We start from the raw sequence: 27,754 nt of genomic DNA on the forward strand, positions 1-27,754 counted from the left end.
TCCCTCCCTACTTGTTAATTGAAATTGAATCCTTCAGAGGAGAATCCAGAAGCTTCCAATACTCCCCACCTATAAACTTTCCTGCAATCCCGACTATCCATGCCTCTTTCCTCCCACTTCCACCTTGTTGGAAATTAATCCCTTTAACTGAGAGCTAGTTTCTATTTCTGCCTCCACACCCATCAATCTCAAGGACTTTCCCTAATTGAATATCAGCCTCCCCAGTCTCTATATACCATTTATATGGAGCTGCTCTTTATTTTTTAGTCTTTAAAAAATGCTTCTATATTCTCCAAATTAAAATTCCCATACTTGCCACCATCTTCCTTAGCATTCCAAAATAATAATGTATAAGCATTTCTTCACGCCAATTCACTCCCTAATTCTCCGTCATCTGGCCTCCACCCCTTCACCCCTACTACTTCTTTGCTACTACAGCTCTTGCCAAGGTCACCAATAATCCCTTGTGAAAAATCTTTGAATGTGGATGGTTCACTTTCTATCTTGCCTTTTCTGCAGTTCCTGAGCCAGCAGGAAGCTCCTTTCTTGCTTTGGTCTCTCGGCCTTTATGGTATTTCTTGATTATGAATTTCCTCCTTCTTTCTTTGTTGAAATCTATTTCTTGATTCACACTAAATGTTCATGTTTCTAAGGGCTTCATATTCAGCAGCACCACCGCCACCAATATTCTCCCTGACTTCTATGGTTTTATCCACTTGCACGCTATTTTTAAACTTAACTAGGCCCTGTCTTTCCTCTAAACCACTGACTCTGGATGGTCAGCTGTCTGTTGTGCATTTCTACCTGGAGGTACTATGGTTACTTCGAAGTCAACAATGTCTAAAAATCTACCAACTCTCTCTACCCTTTGCTGACTTCCTTATTGGTAGATATTTCTATTGAAAATAGAAAATGTTCTATTATCTACCAGTCAACCAGACCCCAAGAATCATTCTAGATTCCTCCCTCTCCTTAGCCATGGCAAATTTTGGTTATCTGATAGTTCCTAAATCCACTGTCTGTTGAATGAATGAACTAGACACTTACCCTTTCTCCCTTGAACTATTGCTATAACCTCCTAACTGGCTCCCTGCCTCCATCCTCAAGGTTTCTCCATTTCAGCCCCAGTGTATTTTCAACAGTTCCCAAAATAACTGTTCTAAATGCAAATGTGCACTCCTTTCCCTAATATACTTTAACAACACCTTCCTGTCTTTTCAGGCTAAATTCTAAGTACATTAGCCTGGAATACAAACGAGGTCCTTCAACACCCTTTCCAGCCCTACCTCCTATACTCCATTATTTCCAAACTAACATCCAATCACAATGATCTTCTAGCAATGCCATGACTATGCAAATGCACTCTTATCTCCACATCTTAGTTCGTGCTGTTCCTCCAGCCTGAAGAGGCCTATACCTTTCACTGGGTGTACAAGGGTGTGTAACAGTTAAACAGCACATACTTTGGAGTCAGACCCTGGTTCAAGAGACTCAGTTCAAGCACTTCTTAGTTGTATAAACTTAGGCAAGTTACTTAACCTCTGTACTTTTAGTATAGTTTCCTCATCTATAAAATGTGAATGTTGATAGTATATACCTCATGGAGATTTTGTTAAAATTTGGTAAAACAATGAACTTAAAGTTCTTATTCTAGTATCTTTCACAGCAAGTGATCAATAAATGGCAGCTATGATTTGCTAACTTTTGCTCTTCTTGCTAAAGCACAGTTGAGATGCTAAGTCCTGCTCTCCTTCCCTATACTACTCAACTGTATTCTTCCCCTCCTTATTGCTCCCATCTCCTCCTGTTCAAGTGTTGTCACTGTACCTACTACCAAATATTAACATTACTGTTTTACTCAACTGATATCTCCATTAGGCTCAGGGAGTAAAACAATGCCTCCATTTGGTATCCCAAGGATCTAGCCCAGGGTCCAGAAAGCAGGATACAATAGATTCCTCATGAATGCAAAAAGTTATAAGTATGAATCCAAAGAAAGGAAAATCTAAAAATTCATATGGGAGAGGATTCACTTTTCTTCCATATTTTGAGAGAATCCCCCACTGCTTCTCAATTCTACAGACTTGACCATGAAACTGGGAAGCTGCATAGTTTAATGGAAAATTTCAAGTCATTTTTATGGTTGGATAGAAAAGTTCCTTAAAAATCACATGAATGTGTCTAAGAATGATCTTCCTAGAGGGTGCTGTTTACACTGGGTCTTGAAGGATGAGTAAGAATGTTATGGAAAAGAAAGGGCTTTCTAGGCAGAGTAAGTAACATGTCTACAGCAGAATGAGGAAAGGGGACAACTGAACACAGAAAATTATTCAGGTGAGCTCTAGGAAATAAGGTTGGAAAAGATGGTTAAGAAAATTATAAAGGCTTCTTTGAATGTCGTGCTGAGAAGTTTAGACTTGATAATATAAGAAGTAGCAAACCACTCAGATTCACTTTCATTTTAAAAAGTAACATTTACAGAGTATAAAGGATGGACTGAGGGTAGAAAGGGAAAGGAGAAAGGGAGACCCATTAGAAGAGTACTGCAATGGTCCAGGTAAATAGCAACTGGAGAGATGGCCTAGAAATTATAGTAATCATCATTCGTCAAATGTGGAAGGTGAGGCAGATAAAGAGGGAAATACTAAAACTGTTAACCAAAACAGTACGTATAACTATTAACAGTTAGATTGTGGAGTAATTACAGAGAAAAGGGACTTGAAGATTTGGGGAGAATATTCTTTCAATATTTATTAAGCTGAGTGTTCAAGTACCTGTGGTACAATGAAATGGAAATATCTAGTAGATTCCAGGATGTATGAATCTGGATTTAAGAAGAAAGACTTCTTTAAGAAGAAAGACTTGGGAATCGCAAAGAATAAAGCTGGTAATTGAAATTATGAGCATAAACAAGATTGCCCAAAGAGTTCTTGTATAGCAAATAGAGCAGGTGGCAGACAATAAAATCTTGGGGAACAACAATATTTATGGAGCAAATAGTCAAAGGGGAACAAGCCAAGGAAGTGAGAAGAAAGTGAGAGAAATAGGAGAGGCAGCAAAGTATCCCAATGCAGACACCAAGGAAGGGTCTTAATATGGACAAAATGGATGTTAAGTGGGATGAGTAAAAACAGCCTCTGGATTAAAAATGATAACATCATTAGCTTCTTTATCGGTAGCAATGTCAATGGACCAGTGGGATCAGATGCAGATTGCATTTCAGAAGTGAATGAGAGAGAAGAAAGAAGCAGCAGTGATTCTTTTTCAATTAATTTGGCAGTATAAGAAAGCAGAGGGAGAAGGCAACAATAGAGATTGTGGAGGTGGGGACAAGGGCAAAATATTTTGGTTTTTCTTGGGTTTTTTTGTTTTTTGTTTTTTTAACATTTGGGTAAAATTGATCATGGGGTAAAATTTGATCATGTCTGCAAGCGAAGAGGAGAAAGAGTCAATGGAGAGGGAAAGATCTAAGATCCAAGACTGAAGAATTAAGCTGATCGAGCAGGTCTCTAAGACCGTGGAAATGAAAGAGTGGTAGAAAGGTTGTCCTTTCCCTGGGAAGGTAAATAGGTATTCTTCTGAAACTGGCAAAGGGAGGAGAATGAGATGAAGGTTGTCTGAGATATTACAGATTTGTTTAGTAATGGTGGGCGGGAAACTGAGGGAGTCCAAACCACACACCACTATTTTTTGCAGTGGAGTAGGAAGTTAATTATCTGCTCAAAATGGATGTTCAGGGATGGTGTGAGAAGCCCCAGCAGCCACTAAGATAAAGAAACAAAGCTCATGAGTAAAGACACCTGCCAGAAATAAATCCTACCAGTTTTTGCCCTCAGAACAGACCCCTGGCATGAAGAACTAGACGCAGGGGTCCTCAAACTTTTTAAACAGGGACCAGTTCACTGTCCCTCAGATTACTGGAGGGTGGATGGAGTGTGCGGGCGCACATTCCACACATGTGCACTGTGGGCCCAGGTCGAGTCAGCTGCTAAGCAGGACAGGCAGCGGAGGCAAAAACACCTGGCAGGCCGGATAAATGTCCTTGGCGGGCCACATGTGGCCCGCGGCTGTAGTTTGAGGACCCCTGATAGAGTCTCAAACTGAATTGAGTTAGGAAGGAAGATCTAGTCAGATTTCTCCTCAATGGAGACTAAAATAAAGGTCTAGGGTAGACTGGGGGTGTCCACAAATTATATTTAGTTCTGACTCAAAGCAATCTCCCCACTGGATTTAAAAGTGGTTTTATAAGAATGGAAGCGGTCAACTTAGAATTACAAGAGGTGGAGCAGTTTAAGAATTATGGCATTATAAGCACTTAAAATACATTAAGTACCACCAAAGGATAAAAACAAAATATCTCTACTGTCTATAAACTACTTTTTAAGTTATTAAGAAACATACAGTTTGGAATTTGTCTCTCTGGCCAAGAGGGCCTTACAAAGCGCTTAGAGTATAGCATTGGTTCATATTTGTTCAACATGAAAAAAGCAATTCTGACAGATCCTGCACTTGCCAAACCCTTTGCCTTGCCTTTTAACCTACAAATGTGATATGTATTCAAATATATATATTACTTCTCTTAATTTAAATCTCAAACCCAGGTGTTTACCAGATTCTGAGTCTTATGCAACTGTTCCATGGATTTGGAAAGAAATATTCAGAGGTAAGTGTAGTTCCTAATTCCTGTTTCAACTCCAAGTAACCACAAAAAGGAAAACCCAGGTTCTATTGTATTAGTCAAATTTCCTGGGTGCCCTATATTTTTTACTTTAATCTACAATGATTTTAGTAAAATTGATCCAATGCTATTATTCTGGTTCTTTTATCATAGAAGAAATATCTTCACTAATATACAAAGTAACTTTATGATGGATAACCAAAGAGCGGGTTATATTAAACTGAGATATAAGATATGAAAATACAAAAATCATTACCTTGTATAAAAAGCTAGCGCAGCAAAGACCTAAGACAGGTAAAATGGCTGTATGAAAACTATGTCACAAAAAGAATATTGCTGTATTTAAAAACAATGCCTATACTAGCTATAGCTGAATTCACATCAAGGAATGCAAATTTAGTTTTGGTAATATCAGTGATTATTTTGGACTTTGAATGTTTATCAATTTGGGGGGAAAACAACTATTTTTCATCTTTAGAACTTGGCCTTTCAAATCTCCATTAACAACTCAGTAGCAAAGATAAAACATCTGCCAAAACACAGATGACAGCATGAGCAAGTGTCCTAATGGCAGGCATTTAGTGTAATGCTTTACACACTGCTTCTAGACTGCTGGGGCAGCCCCATTAATAAGTACTTTTAAATAGACATTTACTTCCTTAAAATGGCAATTTGTATTTAAAAATAATATATTCTTTAGGAGAAAAGAAAACAGTTTCATCTAAACAAACCAAATTACTACTAGACTGAGACAATAAAAATGTTTTTAAATTTACTCATGTATACCCTTGATTTTAAATACTCGCTTTTAACAAAGAAAAATCAACCATTAAAAAGACATTTCATATCACTATTTTTATTTATTTAAGGCTTTATTTACTAGTTAGTGAATACCACCAAAACTGTTGTGCTTTTAAACAAAGTATAATTGGACATATGGGGAAACAGGGAAGAAAGGAACATGGTTAATTCATTCCACATCTTGTAAACCGTTACAGTGGGTTGCAGATTGCCTGTAACTGGATGAGACGGGTGTTTGAGGTAACTTCTTTTACAGCAGAGGTCACTGAAACCACAGAGGTTGCTAAGAAATGGCTTGATTACCAGTGCTTTATAAATGAAACTGAAAGCAAAACCAGACTTCAGCATTAACGAATGTACAAATCTATGCCTTTCTTATTCAATCTAGATCCTAAATTCAGTCCCCAATCCCTTGGTTTATAACTACTTTTGTTCGGAGACTATTAACATCTTTTCATACATGGTCCTTTTGAAGCTACATATTAAACACACACACAAATCTATTTTATGACAGACATTATCATTTCCTCTTTTATATTGCACACTTCAAAGAACTCAAATGCATGTCTATTTTTTCAGGTTAATATTAGCTAAGCATAATAAAATGCTATAAATTATGAATTCTATGACTCTGTAGGGATTTGAACACATTACTATTGTGTGTAAATAAGTGCTAATTATATGTGATCTTAACTATTACTAAAGAAGGCCTAACAGAATTCTTGTCCCCCAAAGTACCATTCCAACAGTTCTAATCTACTTGAAAATAGGACCCCTGTTTTTAAAAACAGTACATGGTTTATACTTTTTACAATTCAGACTGGCATTGAATTAGTGATAATGTATTACAAATTTATATTTGGTTCAATATGAAGGCTTCTGACTATACAACAGATACCTGAAAACAGTATTATTTTTAGCTATAATGACAGTAAGGGCAACAAGCATACTAAAGATAATGACAGGAAACACTACCTAACACCCAGCATTTAGATAATAGAGATCTTGATTATTAACAGCTCCAACATGCCAGGATGCTTGGAGAAGGGGAAAAGTGGTAAGCAGGGACGTAAGGGCATCTTGGAAATCGCTCAAAGTCACAAGCCTTTACGAACACCACACAGGCTAAAAATCCCTTTAAAACCCAATTAATGTAGCATTCTAGGATAAATGTAACAATTGTTACTGGTACTCATGCGCAATTCTAAATCTTAGAAAAAGTTCACAAAAGGCTCTGTAGATGTGAAATGTGACAGGCACTGTAGTCACGAATATCCCTATTCCTTCCTCATTTTTTACAGATGAAGCACACGTTTTAAGAAAACAAAACGAAATGGATTCCAAAAGCTTGGGGTGGAGTGGGGGGCAGCTCTGGCGTTGAAAGACAACAACTCCCACTCCGCTGCACATGTGTTTCGACTCGAGGTTACGATCTTCATATTGCAGGTGAAATCTGGGTTACTTTCAAAAAAAGGTTCCCCAGATAAAGTGGGAGAACTTCAAGGCACAATTTGGAACGTTATGTATTATCGTGGCTGATGGGGCGTGGGGGTCACGAAAAGGAATGAGTTTCCAGGAAGCTCATTTCTAGGATTAAAAACAACAACAACAACAACAAAATACGTGGCCGGAAGATTCTTCGGATTGAATGCCGAGTTGGAAATTAAACTTAATTGCGTCCTCCACTTCCCCTTTGCTCTCGCATCCAAGCGGGAGGCAAACGGCAGGATCCCCTTCTTGTGGACTTCGCCAAAATGCGCACTTCCATCGCAAGAGGCCCGGCCTCCCACTCTCCCTCCCGCACCCCGAAGGCGTGCGAGCGGGGAAGGGAGAGAGGTGCGAAAGAAGGGGGTCCCTGTCAACTACCACCCCTCGCCTCGGATCGCGCCTTTTCTTTTCCGCAGTTAATTTCTGCGCGAGGTGCGGTTTGGAATCTTCCTGGATGCGTGTGTCTGGAGACAGAGATGGGGCGAAGGCGACAAGCCCCGCTCTCGCCCAGGGGAAGAGGAGCACGGAGGAAGGAGGGCGGGAGGGGGCGCCCGACTCCCCGCGGGGCCCTCCCACGTCCCGCGCCCCTGCCACCTTCTCCCGGGCGCCGCCAGGCGGGTTGGGGCGCAGCCCACACTCCCGCGGGGGCGAGGAGACAGCCGCCGCAGGGCTGGGGGCGAGGGAGCCGCCACTCACCGCAGCACGCCGAGGCCAGCAACAGCGCCGCCACCAGGGGCCACATCTCCGCGCCCGCCGCGGGGTAGCAGCCGCCGCAGGTGTCTGGACGGGCAGCCGCCGCTGTTCCAGGCAGGACCGACCGCCGCCACCCGTCACAGGCTGTACCCGCTGCCCAGGCTGTGCGGCCGCGCGCATGCGCGCTCCCACCGCCCCCCGCCTGCTCCCCCACCCCTCTGGCCGCGCACGCGCACTCGGCCCCGCCCCGCCGCCGCGGCGCTTGACGCGGCTCCCTCCGCACTCGCGGGCTCGAGTCCCGGCTCCCACCCGCTCCGCCGAGGCCGTCTGCCCGCTGCGGGGCGGTGTCGCGCGCCCGGCCTCCTGGTCACGTCCTGCCACCCTCTGGGGTCCGGGTCCTCGCCAGCGCGGGAGGCTGAGCGTGTGTTCCCACGCTCGCGGGGGACCTCACCGCAGCGCCTCTCTGCGCGGCCCCCTTCCAGCCTCTCGCACAGCCCCGCGCGGCCCGTCCTCCCGCCACTTTTCCTCTCCGTGCTCCCGCTCCCACCCTCACGCTTCGGGGACCCGGCCAGGCGCTGCTCCCCGCGAGCGCGTAGCCGGGCCCCGCGCCTGTCGCTGGCCTCCCTCCCCTCCCCGCATCCGACACCCGCCTGTGCGCGCCGACCCGCGCTCCCCGCGCCCCGCAGCCCGCCCGCCCGCAGCGCGCCCCGCCCGCGGCTCCCTCTCCCCCGCGGGCGGCGAGCCGAGGGCCGGGCGCGCGGGGTGGCCGGGCCCTGCCCGCAGGGGGCCTCCGCTCCTGCCCCCGCCGGCCCGCGCCCCGCCGCGCCAGCCCGCCCTGGCTGTGCTTGCGTCCGCAGCGGCGGTTCTTTCCCCCTTTCCTCACTTGGTTCTTTAGAGTCTTCATCCTCTGAACAGGGTTAACCAAACAAGTTCCATTCGTGATGGTAAACATCTTAAAATGTGGCGAACACCGAAACCGCAGGGACTGTGAGGCTTCATTGCGAACGGGCATGAGCAGACACATCCATGACATCCCTACCAGCGGTGTCATCGAGCCTGGTTTGTGACCGCACCGTGTGCAGTCTTCTGCGCTGTTTGGGTTTAACATGCTTGAAAAGGGGTTCGAAATGTGGCTCCAAGCCACAATGTGGACAAGGCCTTTGAATATATCGCTGAATCACACAGGCCACATCATTCATATGGAAGCAAAAGCCCTTGTAAAGCTACCTTTAACATTTATCCTAATTGATGAACTCTCTTGTCAAAATGTTAAGCTCTGGTGCCTGCTCTAATGGGGTTGAATATCTTGTCCGCTCTCTTGGTTGTTTTTCTCTTACCTGCTGGAAAAGAAAGCAATTTCCCACCATAGTACCCCACTTCTGCAAATCCTAAACCCACCAAAATAGCCCACTTCTGCAAATCTTATACCCAGAGAGTCTCCTCCTAAGCACTCCATTGTCACAGTAATAAAATTCAGAAAATAAAATTTCTGCTGTCTGTGATACTCTGTACCAGTGTATTGTATACTATAGAGCTCGCTCCTGTTATTGTGTTATGTGAACATCTTCCTCACAGCATTATCAATTCTTTAAAATCAGAAAGAGTAGTTTAAGTATTTCCTCCTCCAAGACTTTCCCCTGAACTGGGCAAACAGAGGGAGTTTAATAAATGTGTCGATGTGACTTGAAGCAAGCATTGCTCTAGTGAAATTTGATTGTTTTTTTTAATGATTAAAAAAAGAAAGAAAAACAATTGTCTGGCAGACATCTCACTAAAACAATGCTTAATAATTATGGTGGTAATGATTTGAATGGCAGCCCCGACACCCTGAGGCAACCAAAGGGACTGATCGATTCTCCTCCAACTGCTGCTTATATGGACACAAAAGAATCATCCACCAGACTTTGAGCATTAGGGACATTGTGTATCACAGAGCAGCTGGTTGGCTAAATAAGGCTGTCAGCTGTCCCTGAAACCAACCAACCCCCCTAAAGCTGACGAATGACTAGAAAGGACTGTCCCCAACCTTCAGAGGTAGAAATCGTATGATGCTCTATTTTATACTGGGAGCTACGAGGCTATAGGCTTAATGTCTTTTTATGCAAAAAATGGAATGAGCTTAAGTCAGGTGAACCCCTGCTCTTGGGAATCTAGCTGGGATATGTTTTGGGGATGGGGGAGGGGGCAAGAGGAGGCCTATCCCAGGAGAGACAATCCAAAGCAACCTGCCTAGGTTTGGCTGTCTTCTCTCTGAGATAATCTTGAGCTTCTTTGTCCAGTATCTAACCATTTTAATGGTTTCCCTTTTAAAGTTTCCAGGCATTTTTATTTGGATGTCGAGCTCCTCTTTACATCTTTACATAAGGGGTTTATTGGGGAGAGGGAGGGGATTATACATATTAGGACATTTTGAACACAGGTAGTACACATTAACTATATTACTTAAATTAATCTTCATAACAGCTTCAGAAAGGCTAAGCATTATGATCTCCAGTTTAGAGATGAGGAAACAGGAAGAGACATGATGCACACTTTGCCTGCAGTTATTTGTGATAATGCTCTCTTGTATATGCCTCTCTTCCTGGTCCTCTTTTCTCTACTTTTTCTTTTTAACCTACAACATCAAAGTTGTTATAGTTTCCCCTTTATAGATGAGTAAACTCATAACCCCCAAAACAATCATTGTTATCACTTTCTAGATGAGGAAAGTGTGTCTTGCTCTCAAGCTCTGGGAGCGGCTGCAGATGGACTGAAGTCTCCCTGACCAGTCTCCCTCCCAGGTGAGTGACGGCATTCACAAGCTTCCTTTCCCAATTCATGACCTATTCCCCTTTGCTTCACCATCTCAACAATACATCTACTTTTATCTCTCTCCCCAAACTACATCTACATCCTACCACATAGTAGCTATCCATATGATATTGTCTGCAAGTTTATATAGATACATTTATATCCTTATTGTAATTTTTCAATAAGCAAATATTTTTGGCCCTGTGTTGGTATTCCATGCAATGGCAAGAGAGACAGAGTACTGTCTCTTGGTACTCTTGAGAGTTGTCTTAGACCTGTATGTGCCTAACTACTCAAGTCCTGTGCTTTGTGTAGGGCCAGATACAACTTCCTACTAAGTGAACCTACAGAAAGATCCCATAGCAGACCAAATCCCAAGATAATGCCAGTATAAGTAAATGCCCTTCTCTCTCTGTGTGTGTGTGTGTGTGTGGTTTTTCTTTGGTCTTGTTTGCTGTATATCAATTACCATATCATATTGAAATTATCTGTTTGTATGGCTGTCTTCCTCTCTAATAGTAATTTCTTCTTACACTATAAGCTCAACGAGGGGAGAAACCATATGAGTCTTGTTCCCTGCTAGCTTCATTGCCTGGCACATAGTAGGTGCTCAACAAATGGTTGTTAAAAGTATAAATGAATAAGTGAATGAATGAATGAGTAAATAAATCTCTCAAAGTCAGGATCTGTATCTTCCATCAGTGTCTGGCAAAGTACCCAGCATAAGAGGGAGTTGTGTAAATATCTGTGAAGTGAACTATTGAACTAACCCTGAAGCTGATCTGACATATTAAAAGTTCTTGGCATCAAGTTCCTATTTTTGGCTTATCAATCATCAGTTGGTTGCAGTTCATGAGTATTATCTCTTTCTTCTTAGTGTCTCTGATAATGCTTTTTTTCTTTTTTGTAATGAATATCTTATATTTTTAACAGTACTGGCCAATGTAATCCAAGCTAACTTCTATTCCATGGTCAGGCACACTTTACACTAACAACACACTAGATTATTCCATGCCTGGACTATTCCACCCTCAGGTGATCATGCTTCAATCATGCTATTCTCTCTGCTTCTCATGTTCTTCCCCATGTTTTCTTCTTCTTTCCTCAACCCAAGGAATGCCAACTCATCCTTCAAGGCCAAGATCAAACATCACTTCCTCCAAGAAGACTTTCTCATTCCCTCTCATTCCTTCCTTCCCACAACTTTCTGCTACTCCATGGGTCTAATCAACTGTCCCGTGCTGCTTTGTTCATACTGCTTAAAAATGTGACAATAAATATTTGTTTCTACAACTCTGTCTCCTTTTCTATCATGTTAGCTGGAAGAAAATGAAATTTGTCCTGGTTATACTTGTATCATTGTATTAGAAAGGTTTTTCAGAGAGACAAAACTAATAAGATGGATGGATATATAGAGCAGAAGGGATTTATTAGGGTAATTGGCCCCTATAATTGTGGAGGCTGAGACATCCCACGATAGACTATCTGCAAGCTGGAGACGCAGGGAATTTGGCAGTCTGGCTGTCCCAAGTTAAAAGGTCTCAGATCCAGGGAAGCCAATTATGTCACTCTCAGTCTGAAGCTGAAGACCTGAGAACCCAGGGGGCTGCTGGTGCAAGTCCTAGAGTTCAAAGGCTGAGGAACCTAGAGTCCTGATGTCCAATGGCAGGAGAAGGGTATGGGAGCTCCAGGAGAGAGAGTGTGCAAATTGGTCTTTCCTCTGCCTTTTTGTCCTATGCAGGACCTCAGCTGATTGGATGGTGCCTGGCCACGTTGAAGAAGGATCTTCCCCACTCATTCCACCAACTCATGTGCCCATCTCCTCTGGAAGCACCCTCACAGACACACCCAGAAATAATGCTTTGCTGCCTCTCTAGGTATCCCTTATCCAGTCAACTGATGCCTAAAATAAACCATCACAATCTCCAAGGTCTAACATAGTACCTAGTGGAGACCTAGGTATGTCAAAATAATCAAGAGAAATTACAGTGCTGTATACAGAGTCACTATGGCCTAGGTTTGAGTTAGAGTTTAAACCACTTACTACCTGTTAACCTTGGACCAGTTACTTCAACTTTCTGAGCCCTCATTTTCCTGTTTGTAAAGCAGGGCAGATGAAAATAATAGAAATTAACTCTTCAATTACCTTGAAAATTTAACACGTTAACACTTTTATAGTTGCCCAGTGCCTAAGGCACAGTCAGCACACAATAAATATTAGTCTTTATTATTACAATCATCATATATAGTAAGATTGGTCTCCTAGAAGGGCAGCAAAAATTATCAAAAGAATCACTGATCGCTGGTCAGGACCCTCCAAGGGGCACTGTGAGCTGGGGAAGTGTCAGCAGTTTCAATTCCAGCTAGACATACATGTTTTGTGCCTACTGGAAAGCCCTTAATTTGCTCATTCTTCTGCACGTTTTACTGGTGGTTCAAGACCCATGTCTTTGACACCTGGCTCAGAACCCAGTTTCCTAGGGTGTTATTGCAACTTAACGCAGCTGTACAAGCACAGGAGCCCCAGTCACCAAATAAAGCAATAGAACAATGAAGGTCTGTGATGTCTGGTCAAGGACTAGGTTGGGGTTGGTTAGGGAGCTGCAAGACCCAAAAGAAGTCTCCAGATACTAAGAGAGACCCCTAGATGGCAGCCAGCAAAGAAATAAGAACCTCATTCCTACACACACTGAATTCTGCAAACCACCTGGATCAGCCCAGAAAAGGATCCTCCCATACAGCCCCTGGAAGGGAGAGCAGGGGGTTGTGGGGTTGGAGAGATGGGTTTGGCTTAGGGGAATAGAAGGGAGTAGGATCCCTTCTATTGGATCATTTCTCCAACAGCAGGAAATGATCTTCCTGCTGGCCTGTGCTTTATTTAGGAGCAAATATTAGAAGCAGAAACTGCCTGCCTCAAGGTATGAGGGTGATAGGATGGAGGGTTTTAAGTAAGGAATATCCTATCACACAGGAAACAATCTGATCTGGTGGGAATTTCTCTCTGCATGTCAGATGCACAACGGGCTTATTTTGCCTAGGCCGAGGAGGGGCACAGCATTTCCTCTCACTCCTTCCCCTGTTGTTGCGCTGGAGGCTACTCATGCAGGGCGCCCATATTCATGACAGCTTGAAAGCAGAGAGAAAGGCAGCTTCTAGGCTAGGTTGTAAAATCACGGCAGGCATATTTCTTTGAGAGCACATACTGTTTTGGGTCCTGGGAAGGCCCCTTTGTATCTATCTTGCCTACCTCTCCTCTTTGAGAGCAGAGAACATACACGTAGTGGATGTCTACCATGCACCAACACCTCACTGAGCTAGTGTGCTTATTTTCTATTGCTACTGTAACAAATTCCTACAAATGTGCAGGCTTAAAACAACACTCATTTATTATCTCACAGTTCTGTAGGTCAGAAATCCAGTGGGCTCAGCTGGTTTCTCTGGTTCGAGTGTCACAAGGCTGAAAAGAAGGCGTCTGCTGAGCTGCTCTCCCTTCCAAGGGCTGTATGGGAGGATCCTTTTCCAGGCTCATCCAGGTGGTTGGCAGAATTCAGTGTCTGTAGGATTGAGGTCTTTGTTTCTTTGCTGGCTGACATCTAGGAGTCTCTCTTAGTATCTGGAGACCTCTTTTGGGTCCTTATATATAGCCTCCAAACACCTAGAATTAGCAATGGCACACAAATTCTTCCAATGATGTCGTATCTCTTCTGCCTCTCCTTCTTCTGTGACTGACACTTCTACTTCCTCTAATCACTTGAGCACTTAAAAGTGATTAGATCGCCCCTCCACCCTTGGTAATCCAGGATAATCTCCCTATTTTAAGGTCTGTAATCTTAATCACATCCACATAGTCCCTTTTGCCATGTAAAGTAACGTGTTCATGGGGTCCCAGAGATTAGGGCTTGGAAATCTTTGGGGGACATTATTCTGCCTACCAGAGTTAGAGTCTTTTCATATTTTCTCCCTTAATCCTCACAACAGCAGATAAGGAAAACATTGTTATGCCCATGTTACATGTAGAGAAACTGAGGTTCAGACTTTCTATCACAGCTGATAAATGGTGGAGCTGGGGTTTGAATCTTGCTCCGGAGCTCACTCTCCTTTCTTTGCTAGAGAGGGAAGAGCAGAAGCAAAGCTGTCATGTGATCTGCCTCTCCCTGCATTTCCTCTATTGCTCCTCAATTTGATGAGGTCATCACTGTGTTCACCAAAATTTCCGACTCTCCTCCTAGTTACATGATGTACGTGTCTGTTGGGTCCCAGCAGAAAACAGATGGCACACTCACATGAAGCTATCAAGGAGAGATTAATAAAAGGACTGCTTACAAGGCTGTGGGTGTTGCAATGGGAAACCAACAAGGAATGGCAAAACCTGTTGACTAACAACCACCGTTGGGCCCTAGGTCTAGAGGAGAATGGAGAAGAAACAGTTACCAGAATTCTGAGAGAAAGGAGAAACTGAAGGAGGGGGGCTGCCTGGTAGGAGCTGTGGCTTTCAACACTGCCACCACCAGCCTGGCAGGGAGGGAAGTGGCAAAGTAGGTACTCTGACCTCAGTCTTTCTCCCTCTGCATTCCCACTGTTGGCAAACCTCAACCAGAAGACAGAGGGAAAGGGCATCTGTTTATGCAGTTCTTAAATTTTAGCATTCCAGGCTCAGAGCAGAGGATGGAAAAGTGGAGAGTGAATCTGAGAAAGACCATCCAGCACTGCGAGACTGTCCCCGTCCACCCCCTTGATATCTGGCACAACAGTGTGACTTGCTTGGGTCAGTGTGGTGGTTCCTAGGGCTGTTGTAACAAATCACCATAGATGGGAGGCTTACAACTAGAGAAGTTTATTCTCTCACAATTCTGAAGGCCATAAGTTCGAAATCAAGGTGTCAGCAGGGCCATGCTCCCTCTGTAGGCTCTGGAGAAGAAATCTTCCTTGCTTCTTTCTAGCTTCCAGTGGACCCTGGTAATCCTTGCTATTCTTCAACGTGAGCTGCATCACTCGAATCCCCGCCTCTGTCTTCACATGGTCTCCTTCTCTGTCTCTATGTCTTCTCTTCCTCTAAGGACATCAGTCATTGGACTTAGGTAGCATCCTGAATCTGGTATGATATAATCCAGAGATCCTTAACTAAATACACCTGTAAAGACCCTGTTTCCAAAGATCGCATTCTGAAGTTCTGGGTTGACATGAATTTGGGGGTGGGTGGTGGATTACAGTCAACTCACAATAGCTAGTGACATGTGTTACATCTGGGCCAAATCTCCCAGACCTAGCATGCAATTTCCCACCTCTCTTCCCTCCACCATGGCAGTCAGCAGTGCCCAGGCAGGAGCTGCCACCTCTGCCTCAGTCCGGGAGTGAGGATGAGGCTCTGCCTCAGTCCGGGAGTGAGGATGAGGCAGAGCAGAGCCCCAGCTGACCTACAAAGGAAATGTAACAAGAATAGAAATAAATGTGTCATCTCTCCTGATGGGCACCATGTACAGTATTTAAAGACCACTGTTCAGCCCTTCAGAGATATTGCTAGCAGCAACTCCCACTTCCTTCCTCACACACAAAAACACCCTTGAGTTGACCAAAACCACTCTGCAAGCTCACTGTTTCTCTTAGTCCCAACTCCATTGGCAACATTTTACTGCACTATAGTTCCACTTTGGGGCCAGGTTATGGAAAGAAATAGATCTTCAAAGACTGCCTTTTGTATCCTTAGAGGGGCAAGTTTTCTGGGAAAAGAAAAAAAAATGAAGGCTACAGCACATGGGTATTCTTTGAAATTAACTGCAGAGTAGCTGTCTGCATTTTGGACTGACAGTTTCATGACTAGTTTCAGATGAATTTTCCACCAGCAGCAGCCAGGAATGTTGACTGAGAAAACTTTGTTCTCTGCCTACACGAGGGCTCTCTAGTTGCACCCTTCCCTGCCCCTCTCTGGCCACTTGTGCAAAGTCAATTGAGAAATGTTGCCCCATGAAGTGCTTTTATTGATGCTGTGTGAGTTTTCTGAGTACATCTGCCAATCTTCTTCTCTCTAATACTGATCTGACTGCTGTCAGTATTAGCAAGGGTGTGGGGCAGTGGACTCAAACTGTCATCAGGTGGGCTTTAAAAGCGAAGTGGATAAAGCAGGTTCACACTGCCAGACAAGACAGGCATACATATCTGGAATCATGAGAAACGTTGCCTGATTATCTGTCTTAACCTCGCTTATCTGTCTGTCCTGAATGGCCACCTGGATTTGATTGCTCCCACATGCTAAGTGCTACTGCAGAAGCTGCAACTTCCATCCTCTCTTCCCCAACCATAGGCCCTGTGAACCACAGCAGTTATCGGGAAAGAAAAAAGTTACACAAACACTGAGCTTAGTATGGTACGTGGATCAACAGTGTCCACAGCACCTGGAAACTTGTTGGAAATGCAAATTCTTGGGCCTGGCCCCAAGCCTACTAAACCAGACACACTGGGGTGCGGCCCAACAATCTGTGTTTTAGCAAGTCTTCCGGGTGATTCTGATGTACACTGAAGTTTGAGAGCCACTGGCACAGTGTGTGACCTCAGAAGACAGGTGGCTTGCCTATTTGGGGATCCATCTTGGTAAATAGAAATAAAAATACCATCACCTCCTCTGTCTCCTTTGCTTGCGTGAGAGGGACCTCCCCCTGCAGTACAGTGGGAATCCCTGCGAACCCCAGTTGTCTCCTGGCCCACTGGGTGTTTTGTGTTAGCTGCAGGTCACAAGTGCTAGTGGGGCTGCGACAGCTCCCAGGAGACAGAGGCAAGTCAGCTGCAAGTGAAGCCTCTGGTGGGGCCAGCAGGGTCTCTAACATCTCCTGCTAAGACAGCACATATTCTTCCTTTGTTCTGATAGAAACTAATGTGCACTTCAAAGTGGCCTGGGGGTCTCTTTAGTTCTATATTTAGTGAGTTTAGAAATCGTTTAAGAAATCGGTTTCACCGTAGTTTACAAAATGTCTTTTTTGTGTGTCCATCAAAGTACTTAGTAACTGAAATCTGCGCTAATCTCTTGTGAGTTTCCATTTACAAGATGCCATTTTGATAAAATGCAGAACGTTTCCATATGGTTACACAATTTTGTCTCTTTGTCTAGAGGATGAAGATTCCCTGGAGGAATGACAGATCAATACTCATTTCTCCAGGTGGCAAATTCAGAGGGCCTGCTTGGCAGTGTGCGGAGTGGGGGAGAAATGAGTTATACTCAATCATAATTCAAAAGAAAATGATTTGTGCATTTTTGACAGCCACATGGGCTAGACCACCTGCAGCTGGCTTTGGTAAACTGAGGTAAAAGGCTCCTGCTCTGTCCTGGAATGAGAGAATAGCGTCTACCCCAGTGGCTTCTGCTGTGACCGTGTTCCTCAGGGAGATTGTCTTCAGTTGTTCAGATGAGTCTCTTAATCTTGTCTGATAATACAGAATTGCCTGAGAAAATCCACTGGTTTCTTGCACAGCACAAAGTCTGTGTACCAGGAATATTTTTTTTCCTTTTTAGTGAACAAGTTATACTTCTCCATCATTTCCTCCTCTCCACCTTAGAGCCCTCACTGTATTTTGGAGTGTGGTAAGTATAGCCCCAGAAGACCGTTAGAACCTGCTTGTGATTTATGTTCTAATAATGCCCCCCTCAATCTTGCCTTTTTTGGGACTGAGCCCTATGGCTATCAGGCTTCTTTTTTCATCCCAAGAAGTGGCTTCCTGCTGGCAGGACTGTAAGCTAGACAAAAAGCTACCAAGGCACCAAGGGAAAGAATCAATAGGAATATGTTTAAGTGTGTATGCATATCACAAGTGACAGGCTAATTCCATGAAAGCTCAGATGTTCTCAGTGCCACTAGTTGGCACCCTGCGTATCTGTGTGCATGCACACTCCGAAGGGGATATACACGGCTGGACTCGCCCTGCAGAGGCAGAGTGGACAGCTGCTTATGGGCTTGGATTTGATTTTGCTTCAGGGATCTCTCCACAACCACCCAGCCGGCCTAGGTCTAGTGCCTGGTGGGAATTCCCACATCACTTACCTCTTTGGACTCAGGCATTAAAAGTTGTTTAAATGCAAATTATTTTCCAGGAGGTAGAGACATTATTATTCATTAATATTTGGACTTTAATGAGTTTATCAGCTTAGAAGGGAACGTGCCAGGGTCTTTTGGTAATAGGAGCCAGAGAGATATGTTTTAATAATGACAGGTGGAAGAGGAGTAAGTTCTGAAATACTGTAGAAACTGTAGCCGTCAACTCAAGGCATAGCAGGAGGACACTGGTTATATGGAGGGAAGAAGGTAGAAAAACAGAAGGAAGAAGGTGGAAAATAAAATGCCTTTGCAAGGTCACAGTTCATTTCTGCCTGGAGTTCCTGGTGGCTCTTTCTAAGCAGGACTGTTTGTAGAAACCCTTGCTGAGACACTGATACATTTTACCTGTGCTGTAGCATTATTATTTACAAAGATTCATTCATTCATTCATTTATTAAACACCTTGTGCATGCCTATGCGCTGTGGGTGTAGCAGGAAAACAAAACAGGCAGAAACCTGTGCCCTCATGGAGCTTGCATTTTAGTGGGAAGATGGGGAAAAACTATAGACATAACAAATAAGGGAAATGAGGCACATTTATGGTGATAGGTGGTATGGAGAAAAATCGAGCAGTGAGGGAGTGCCTCTTTAAAGAAGGTGGTCAGAGAAGGCTCCCTAGAAGGTGACATTTTGAATAAAGAATGGGCAAGCCAAGCAGATGTCAACATGGAGATCATTTCAGGCAGAGGGATGTAAACACAAGGCCCCATGTCAGGAGCATGCCTGGCTTATTTAAGGAAGATCAGAAAGGGGAAATGGCCAGTATGGTCAGGTCAGAGTGACCCAGGGGGAGAATAGCAGCAGATGTGGTCAGAGAGCTCGTGGGGGTGAGTGCACAGGACCTTGGAAGACTTTAACTTTTACTCTGAGTGAGAGTTTTGAGCAAAGCAGTGATTTTATCCAACTTACCATTCAATAGGCTTTTGCAGGGGTTGGCCAGAGATGGCAAATGTTTTTTCAGGCCATGAGGTCTCTCTGCTGTAGCTCCCTGACCGTGCTGTTGCAGCATGAAAGCAGCCACAGACAAGATGAACTAATGAGTAGGGCTGTGTTCCGATCAAACTGCATTTACCAAACAGGTGGCAGGCCAGACTGGGCCCATGCTGCCACTTGGACTACTGCAATGATCCAGAGGAGAGATGAAGGCATCTTGGATCAGAGTTGTAGTAGGAGACATAGGAGAAAGGGTCAGACACAGGCTGTATTTTGATTTGCTGTCAGACCAGATAAGCCCAAAGTTTTTGGACTGAGCAGCTGGAGAAACTGAGTCACCACTATTGAATTGGGGAAAAGGGAGGTGGGAAAGGGGAGAGGTATAAGGAATCAGTTTGGAACATGAAAATTTAAGATGCTTTTAGGATAAAAGAATTGGATTTGATGTTCCCTAACTATCCTTCTAGCTCTGATTTTGTAGAATTCCACAAGCATGAGAGAATAGCGTCTACCCCAGTGGCTTCTGCTGTGACCGTGTTCCTCAGGGAGATTGTCCACATTGCATTGCTCCCTCTTTCCCAAATGCAGTTGGTGATTATGCCGGCTAGAGATCAGCTGCTTGAAGGAAGAAACGCTGAAAGGGAGGCAAGTGCCAGTTGAAACTAGCAGGGGGACTTGGAAGAGTGCCATAAACGGTACATGTGCCCGAAGAGGCTTTTGGGGCTGTAGGCAAATTCCTGTGTATCTTACTTTCCAGGAGGGTGTTAATAATGGAGTGTTGTCAGCCGACAAGGCTAAGATCAATTCGTTCAACTTGTTTTCGAAGGAAAGCAATAGAACTTCTCAAACTTCACATCTGCTCCGTTGTCACCATGGCTGAACGGCTGCACTTGGGATGTGCTCACCCTCTGCAACGATCCCCCGGAGCCACGTGTGGCTCCTGATGGCTTCAACACCCGCAGGTCACAGCCGTGGGCTTTGCCACTCACTAGCTTCTCCAGGCGATTTCCTCCCTCTTTGCTCTCATCCCTCCTCACTGGGAGATTTGTCGTGTGTCTGCCTAAATTCTTTCCACCCAAGAAGTGGCTCTGTGCCAGTGGGGTTGTTTGCTGTATGGAGAGCCGGCAAACCACATTGGGACTGTGCTGATAGTAATATATTTAAAATATGAGCGTTTATCAGGAGCAGCAGATGGAGGCAGCAGAGTGGAGCTCCCAGAACTGAGGGCAGGGAGTGTTTCATTCAAGTGTAAAGTGCGCACATCTAGACTCAGCTGGCACCAGCTCATGAAACCAGTGAAGAGAAGGAAGGGGGAAAAAAGGCCACCTTTGTGCTAGGTTCGGGAGGTCACAGTGTTCCCTGACCTTGAGTCCTTGGTGCCTCAAAGACAGCATTCACTCTAGGACTGGAAAAAAATCCTTCCCGGTGGCTCTCCTTGATTTTTTTGAGGTCCTTAAAGCTAAGTAAATTGAATAAAAATTCTGAAGCTCAGAACAAATGGGAATATAGGCCATCTCATGTCTGTATGCATGCGTCAACTCATTTGATAAATGTTTGTTACATGCCTCAGACATGGAAGAAGCCATAGAATACTCTGAGACAGAGAACAATGAGGCAGATCCAGGTGCTGTCATTCTTAAAGATTACAGGTGTGTCTTAATCTTTAACTGCTATCCCCACAACCCACCCCTAAAAGTGCAAATCTATTCAAAACCTATTCTATTTACCATTTGAACTAAAGAAGTATATGGTTTCAGTGGTAAACTTCCTCAGGACACGAGTACCAAACTCAAGACATTAGTGGGAAAAAGACAACAATATTAATTTCTAAATTAATCACTTGTTTGAGAAGAACGCTATCATGGTGCCATTTGGAAAGGTGAGGTCACATCTGCAGAAGGGCCGCAAGTCACCTGACAGAAGGCAATACACTTTTGGAGAAATGCCTACCTTCAGTTATTTTTGAGAGACTGTGAAAAGTGCCATTAGTGAATAAATCACATATTTCTTCATATTGTCTTTATATGAGACTTTCAAAATATGAATCTTTATAGTATTACATATGGAAGGTGTGGATCCCATCCTCTGAAAAGTTCTCCCCAAATCCCTTGCTCAGAATTAATCACTCCTTCCCTTGATACCACCAGACAGGCATAAAGTCACATTTAAATATACTGTTATGTATTTGGCTGTTTCTCATGACCCATGGTGAAATTGTCAAAGGAATGTGTAGCTCAGTGCCTGGTGCCCAATCGGTACTGAATACATTGAATGAAAGAAAAAAAACTGCAGAAATACTTGAAATTTTAAAGAGGAAGAAAAGAAAAATTATCAAATGTCCATTTTTATCATATTATCTTCAGGGTAAAATACATATATTAAAAAACATTTCATTTTAGTGGATGATATCTTATCTACATACTCTCAGAGTTCTTCATACTTTTTGTGTTCTTAAAAGTCAATTATTCAACAACCTTTGTTAAACATTTACTTGGTTTTAGATTGTGTGATTCCCTGGGGCACAAAGGTGATTATGGTGATATAACACCTCTTGTATTTTCCTGGATAAAGCTAGAACCCATTCTACTAAGTGAAGTATCTCAAGAATGGCAAAACAAGCACCACGGGTACTCACTAGCAAATTGGTATTAACAGATCAACACCTCAGTGGACATATAGGAATAACATTTATCGGGTGTTGGGCAGGTGGGAGGCGGGGAGGGGATGGGTATATACAAACACAATGAGTGAGATATGGAACGTCTGGGGGATGGTCACGCTTAAAGCTCTGACTCGAGGGGGAAGGGAGGTATAGGCAATATACTTAAACTTTTGTACCCTCATAAACATTTGTACCCTCATAATATGCTGAAATAAAAAAAATTAAAAAGATACATTCCTGATGTAGTCAGTAAAGTTAAGAAGATTAGGTCATATCGAAGTAGGGTGGAATGTAAATCCAATGTAACTGGTGTCCTCATAAAAGGAGGACAGACAGTGACAAGGAGATGATGCCATGTGAAGACAGAAGATTGGAGAAATACATGTACAAGCCAAGGAATACCTGCGACTACTGAAAGCTCGGAGAGAGGCATAGAACCACAGGTGCTTCTCTGGCTCCTTCACCGGGAGCATAGCCCTGCCAGCACCTTGATTCTGGACTTCTGGCCTCCAGAACCATGGAGACGACAAATCTCTGTCATTTCAAACTAAAGAGAGAGAGAGATTCTTGCTGTACTAACAGCAGTGCACTACACGGGGCTGGGCCAGAGCTCCATTCATGGCAGCTAAGAGAGCACCAGGAATGGAGAGGGTACTGTCAATTGAGGCTTGAAGGAGGCTTTGGAGTGGGTGAGGTTGTCTTAGTCTGTTTGTGTTGCTGTAAAGGAATGTCGAAGGCTGGGCAGTTTAGAAAGAAAAGAGGTTTATTTGGCTCACAGCTCTGCAGACTTTACGAGAAGGATGGCACCAGTGCCTGCTTCCGATGAGGGGCTCAAGCCTCTTTCACTCTCGGTGGAAGGGGGAGGGGAGCTGGCCTGCACAGCGGTCACGTGATGAAAGAGGAAGCAAGAGAGAGAGGAGAGGGAGGTGCCAGGCTCTTTTTAACAACCAGCTTTCATGAGAACTAACAGTAAGAACTCACTCACCCTACCCACCCCAAAGAGAACATGAATCTATTCATGAGGGATTCACCCCCATGACCCAAACATCTCCCACTAGGCCCAATCTCCAAATCGGGGGTCAAATTTCAACATGAGGTTTGGAGGGTGAAATATAGTCCATGTTATAGCACAGACAGATCAATGGTTCTTACCAGGATAGATATTGCCCCTTCGGGGAGTTTGGAAATTTTAGAGGGCATTACTTGTGGTCACTGATGGGAGGACAGTTCTGGCATTTGGTGGACAAAGGCCAGAGATGCTGGATGTCCTGCTGTGTATGGTTTTGATCCTATACAACAAAGAATTATCTTGCATCCAGCATGATGTCTGAATGTCCCTGCCAAACATTCATGTAAGTGAAAAATCTAGTTATACTTACCTGAGCCTAAAACCTAACTTATGTCACATATAAACACAAAGCATGCTTTGCACAGTTTTAATAAAAACTGCATTTTCCAAGAATATGACTCCCTCGTGAATCAAATCAGTATTGTGTTTGCTCTCTTTGGAACTTTGCCAAGAGTCATTCACCATCTTGAAAAGTCACATCACTGACTGTCTCATTGCTCATGGCATTTGGGTTGCTAATATAATGCAACTGAATCCATCTTTATTTGTATCAGTCAATCCCCAGTGATTCTAGGCAAAAATTTCATTACTTTGTTATGTCTTTGAATATAGTTGTGCCTAAGCATTTACATATGGAAATACATATTTTATTTCATGTTACTCGCCTTTTTCCTATTATAGTGAAAGTGTTACATTGATTTTTTTAAATTATGAATATAGATAGTGTATGTTATCCATAACATTTATTTCAAGATAGTAAAGGGCAGGTTGCTTTTCTTAATGTAGAAGAAAGGGGCATTTGGTCTATAAAGATGAGAAGCAGCAAGATGGACACAAAAGAACATTCTAGGCAGTACTTCCGACACTTTAATGTGTACATGAATCACCCTGGGATCTTTTTAAAACATGGCTACTGATTCAGTGGTTCTGGGGTGAGGCTGAGAGTCTGCATTTCTAATAAGCATCCAGGTGATGCTGATGCTGCTGGTCCATGGACCACACTTTGAGTAGCGAAGTTCTATACAGAGGGGATTACAGATGCAAAGGTGTGGACGTTTGGAAGAATTTTTCTGGGAAACAACCAGTAACTTGGTATAATCAGAACACAATGTGCAAAGTGTTTTGAGGTTGTGACTGAGATTATAGAAGGAGGCAGGGTTAGAGCACCATGTTGCAAGGGAAAAATTCATTTGTAGAGGCAATAGGTTTCTTAGGCCAAACTAAGATGATAGCTGGAGTGTTTTTTTCTGGCCTGGCCTTCAGGCAAGTGGTCCTCCAGGTAAGGCATAAATCAGCACACTTATGTAACCAAGGTGTTATCTCCTATGTGAACCCATGTGATTACGATTTTGCTTGGCATGTTGCCACTATCATTCTGAGCCATATAGAAGTGCTCGCCATATTCTCGCTGCCAGTGGCATCTCTCCCCCTCCCCAATAAAGAGTACCTCTCATCAACCTGCTGCTGCTTGCCTCTTCTTTCCATTCTCAAAACCTGCCCCGGTGGACTTGCTAGCTGCAGAACCCTCTCCCCACACATGTCCCTCTGTTTGTACCTCATTTTGTAGACAACAGAGCACCCTATAAAGATTTTAAGCAGAGCTACTGTGAGGAGGTGAGACATGCTCTTCATTGTCGGGGAGGTGGCAGGCGTGGGGGGCTACAGCAGCGGTTAAAAGCATGGCTGAGAACATGGCGAGCGCTTATATATGGCTATGAACGATAGTGGCAACACGCCATGGGAAAGTGCGATCACATGAGTTCACACAGGAGATAACACCTTGGTTACATGAGTATGTTGACTCATGCCTTCCCAGAAGGCCAGCTAAACAGGGGGGCCAGACTGGAAAAAACACTGCAGCAGTCATCTTAGTTTGACCTAAGAAACCTGTTGCCTAAACAAATGCAATTTCCCTTATAGCTACATAATATTAGCTCTCTCTGCCAGCACGTGGGATGGCTCTGCTGGATGCAGGGAGTCCAGTGAAAATGCTTTTACAATTATGCAGCCACAAAACAATGAGGACCTGAACTGCGGAAGTCACAATAAAAGTGGAAGGAAGAAGACAAGCTTGGGTTTTTATAGTTAACTTTACTGAGACTTAGTGATAGATTGAGTGTGGGTGGTGGACAGGAGAGAGGTCAAAGATGCGATGTAGGTTGCTGACTTGTGCTGTGGGTGTATAATGATGGCACAGACCAGCATGGGGAGCACAGAAGTAGACGCAAGCTTGGGGGACAAAGTTCAGGGAAATTGATGTTCAGATCTATGAATCTGTATTATAAAAAAACAGAAAGACATCTGATTGGACTTTGATATAAGGATTTTATTGAGTGTGTGTGTTTCATTATATCACTCATATAGATGTGTTCATTCATCACACTTCAGTGGATTTCTGAGAGAGTGGAAGAGAAACGTGTGCAATCCCTACACAAGCTCCATGGTTGTCCAGCACAGGTGTTAGCATGAAAAGAAAAAGGGTAGTACTAGCATACGTATTTTATTACAGAAAGCATGGAAGTCTTATAATGGTCTGGGTGTCAAAAAGTAGGAGACACAGGTGGAATGAATGTCTTGCTTCCCAAGGTTGGTTTGCCTGTTCGTCTCTCTCTCTCCCTCTCATTCACACAACACAACCCCCATCCCCAACTCTGTCTTTGCTGTGCACCTGGTCCACCAATGTTTGCAGGGTGATGAGTTTGAGGTGGTCCTGTGGGACTATGGGCCTGGCGTCCCCATTCCTGTATTTAACTATGTCAAACTCCAGGAAGAGGATGAGTTGCTAGTCTTCACTGAGTGCTGGGGGCCAGGTGTTTGTCTGTAATTTTACGCTACTTTATTTCATTTACTTTGCACAACAACTCTAGGAAGAAACTTTATCAATGAGGAAACAGAAGCTTATAGAGGTCAGATCATTTTCCTGAGGTCACAGAGAGAAGTGACAAGATGAATCTAGCCTTGATCCCATTTCTTGTCTCACTCAGGCTACAATTTATTTCCTCAAATTTCTCCCAGTTCTACTGAAATAAAGCTTTCCCTCAAGCACACCATGCTGGTTCACACCTCTGTACACACAGATAATTCTGCTTGGAATCCTTCTTTCTGATACTCAAATGTCAAAATCCTAACCAGGGATCACCATATCTGTGAAGACTCTTCCAAGCCTGCTAACCGATGCCTAGTACACATTTCCTTTCTTGCATGCACCATCCTGCACGGTAACTGTGTGTTTACAAGTCTCTCCCTCCCTGCAGGGTGTGGGCTCTGGAAGGGAAGAGACCATATCTCTGTCCTCTTTCATCATTGTGCCTGGTACATATTACTGTCCAAGAAAGGCTTTTGAACTGAACTGGTGTGCACAGTCACTAGTGGGTTCTCTGTAAGTTTCACTGGTTGTGATAGCACCTGGGAAGTACAAACCAGTTTCTAAAGAAAGCAGACGCCAGCAATGCATCAAAAACGATGGCTTGGAAAATTGTAATCTTTTAACATATTATATATACAACTTTTATAAAAAGTGGGTTTCACGATGAATTCTCTCTTCTCCTGAAATTGCTCACCATTAACATTAGGCTTAATTATTTAAATGTAATTTAGTGGAAGTCAATATTTAATTTCAAATCTAATTATTATTATCAGGATTTTAATAAATAACATTTAATAACTACAAATGACACTTCAGCATATAAAAACATTTCATTCCTAACATAATTAATTTTTAAATAAAATCTAATAGAAACAATTACTCCACACAGAACCCTACTCCTTGACCAAGTTTGAGTTCTAATCCTTATCTTTGGTTCTCTTTGTATTGCTCATGTCTGTTGCTATTTCCCTCCACTTTTCCTATTATTTCTTTAGTGATGTTTATGTGAAAGAAAATGGACTTCCTTCAGGCTTACAATAAAGTGGCAGAAATTGACACTGATTTAAGAAAAACAAAATATAATTGCTTCCAATATACAGGAAGATATAAAGGATCTGCAAATAAGCAGATTTCGATTTGAACTTTAAAATTCATTTTTCTGTAGCATGTGTTCATATTATAAATTACCAAGTACTTAAATTATCTAGAATACTGTTTTCTGGCTTTTGGAATTCAGATGATGTTCTGGAATGGGGTTCACACACGCACACAAACTTATACACATTTATATCTCCTTAAAACCACTGCTTTAGTTAGGATGTTCAGGGAACAGTCACTTAGATAACCTCAAGAAATGTAAGTTTACTGTAAGACCATTTTCTCAAACTGAAGTAGCCATATCTCAAGGGATTACATGGCAGTTGATCAAGAACTATGAGAAGCAGCTAAACAAAAAATATGGCATATCTCCCTAAATTATTCATTTTAATCAATGGATTAAATATTATTTTAACATAAAAACGAATACAGATATCTTAAGGAGAAGAATGCAAATTTCTCATGAAATTTTAAAGATAAATACAACACAAGAGTGCAAAGAAATGTTGAGCTTGTGATAAGCTGCTTGGGCTATCTCCCTGACTGCTAGTAGTACACTGTAGGGGACTAACATATATTTTCTTAGTTTAAGAAT

General features: G+C 43.3%; 1 protein-coding gene across 7 annotated transcripts in view; it reads right to left on the minus strand.

The window, feature by feature from the left end:
• The window catches only part of CD47 (CD47 molecule), a 54,583-nt gene extending 46,724 nt beyond the window's left edge, over nucleotides 1-7,859 (minus strand). For all 7 annotated transcript variants that reach the window (XR_002224037.2, XR_002224034.2, XR_002224036.2 and 4 more), the window contains exon 1: nucleotides 7,664-7,859. Coding sequence is in view for 3 of the 7 variants with exons in the window: in XM_020287670.2 (XP_020143259.2) it covers nucleotides 7,664-7,709 (46 nt within the window). In the remaining 4 variants the exon portion in view is untranslated. The remainder of the gene's footprint in view (nucleotides 1-7,663) is intronic.
• Between the last annotated feature and the right edge of the window lie 19,895 nt (nucleotides 7,860-27,754).

Source organism: Microcebus murinus, chromosome 1 (assembly GCF_040939455.1).
Source record: "Microcebus murinus isolate Inina chromosome 1, M.murinus_Inina_mat1.0, whole genome shotgun sequence".
Classification (NCBI taxonomy): domain Eukaryota; kingdom Metazoa; phylum Chordata; class Mammalia; order Primates; family Cheirogaleidae; genus Microcebus; species Microcebus murinus.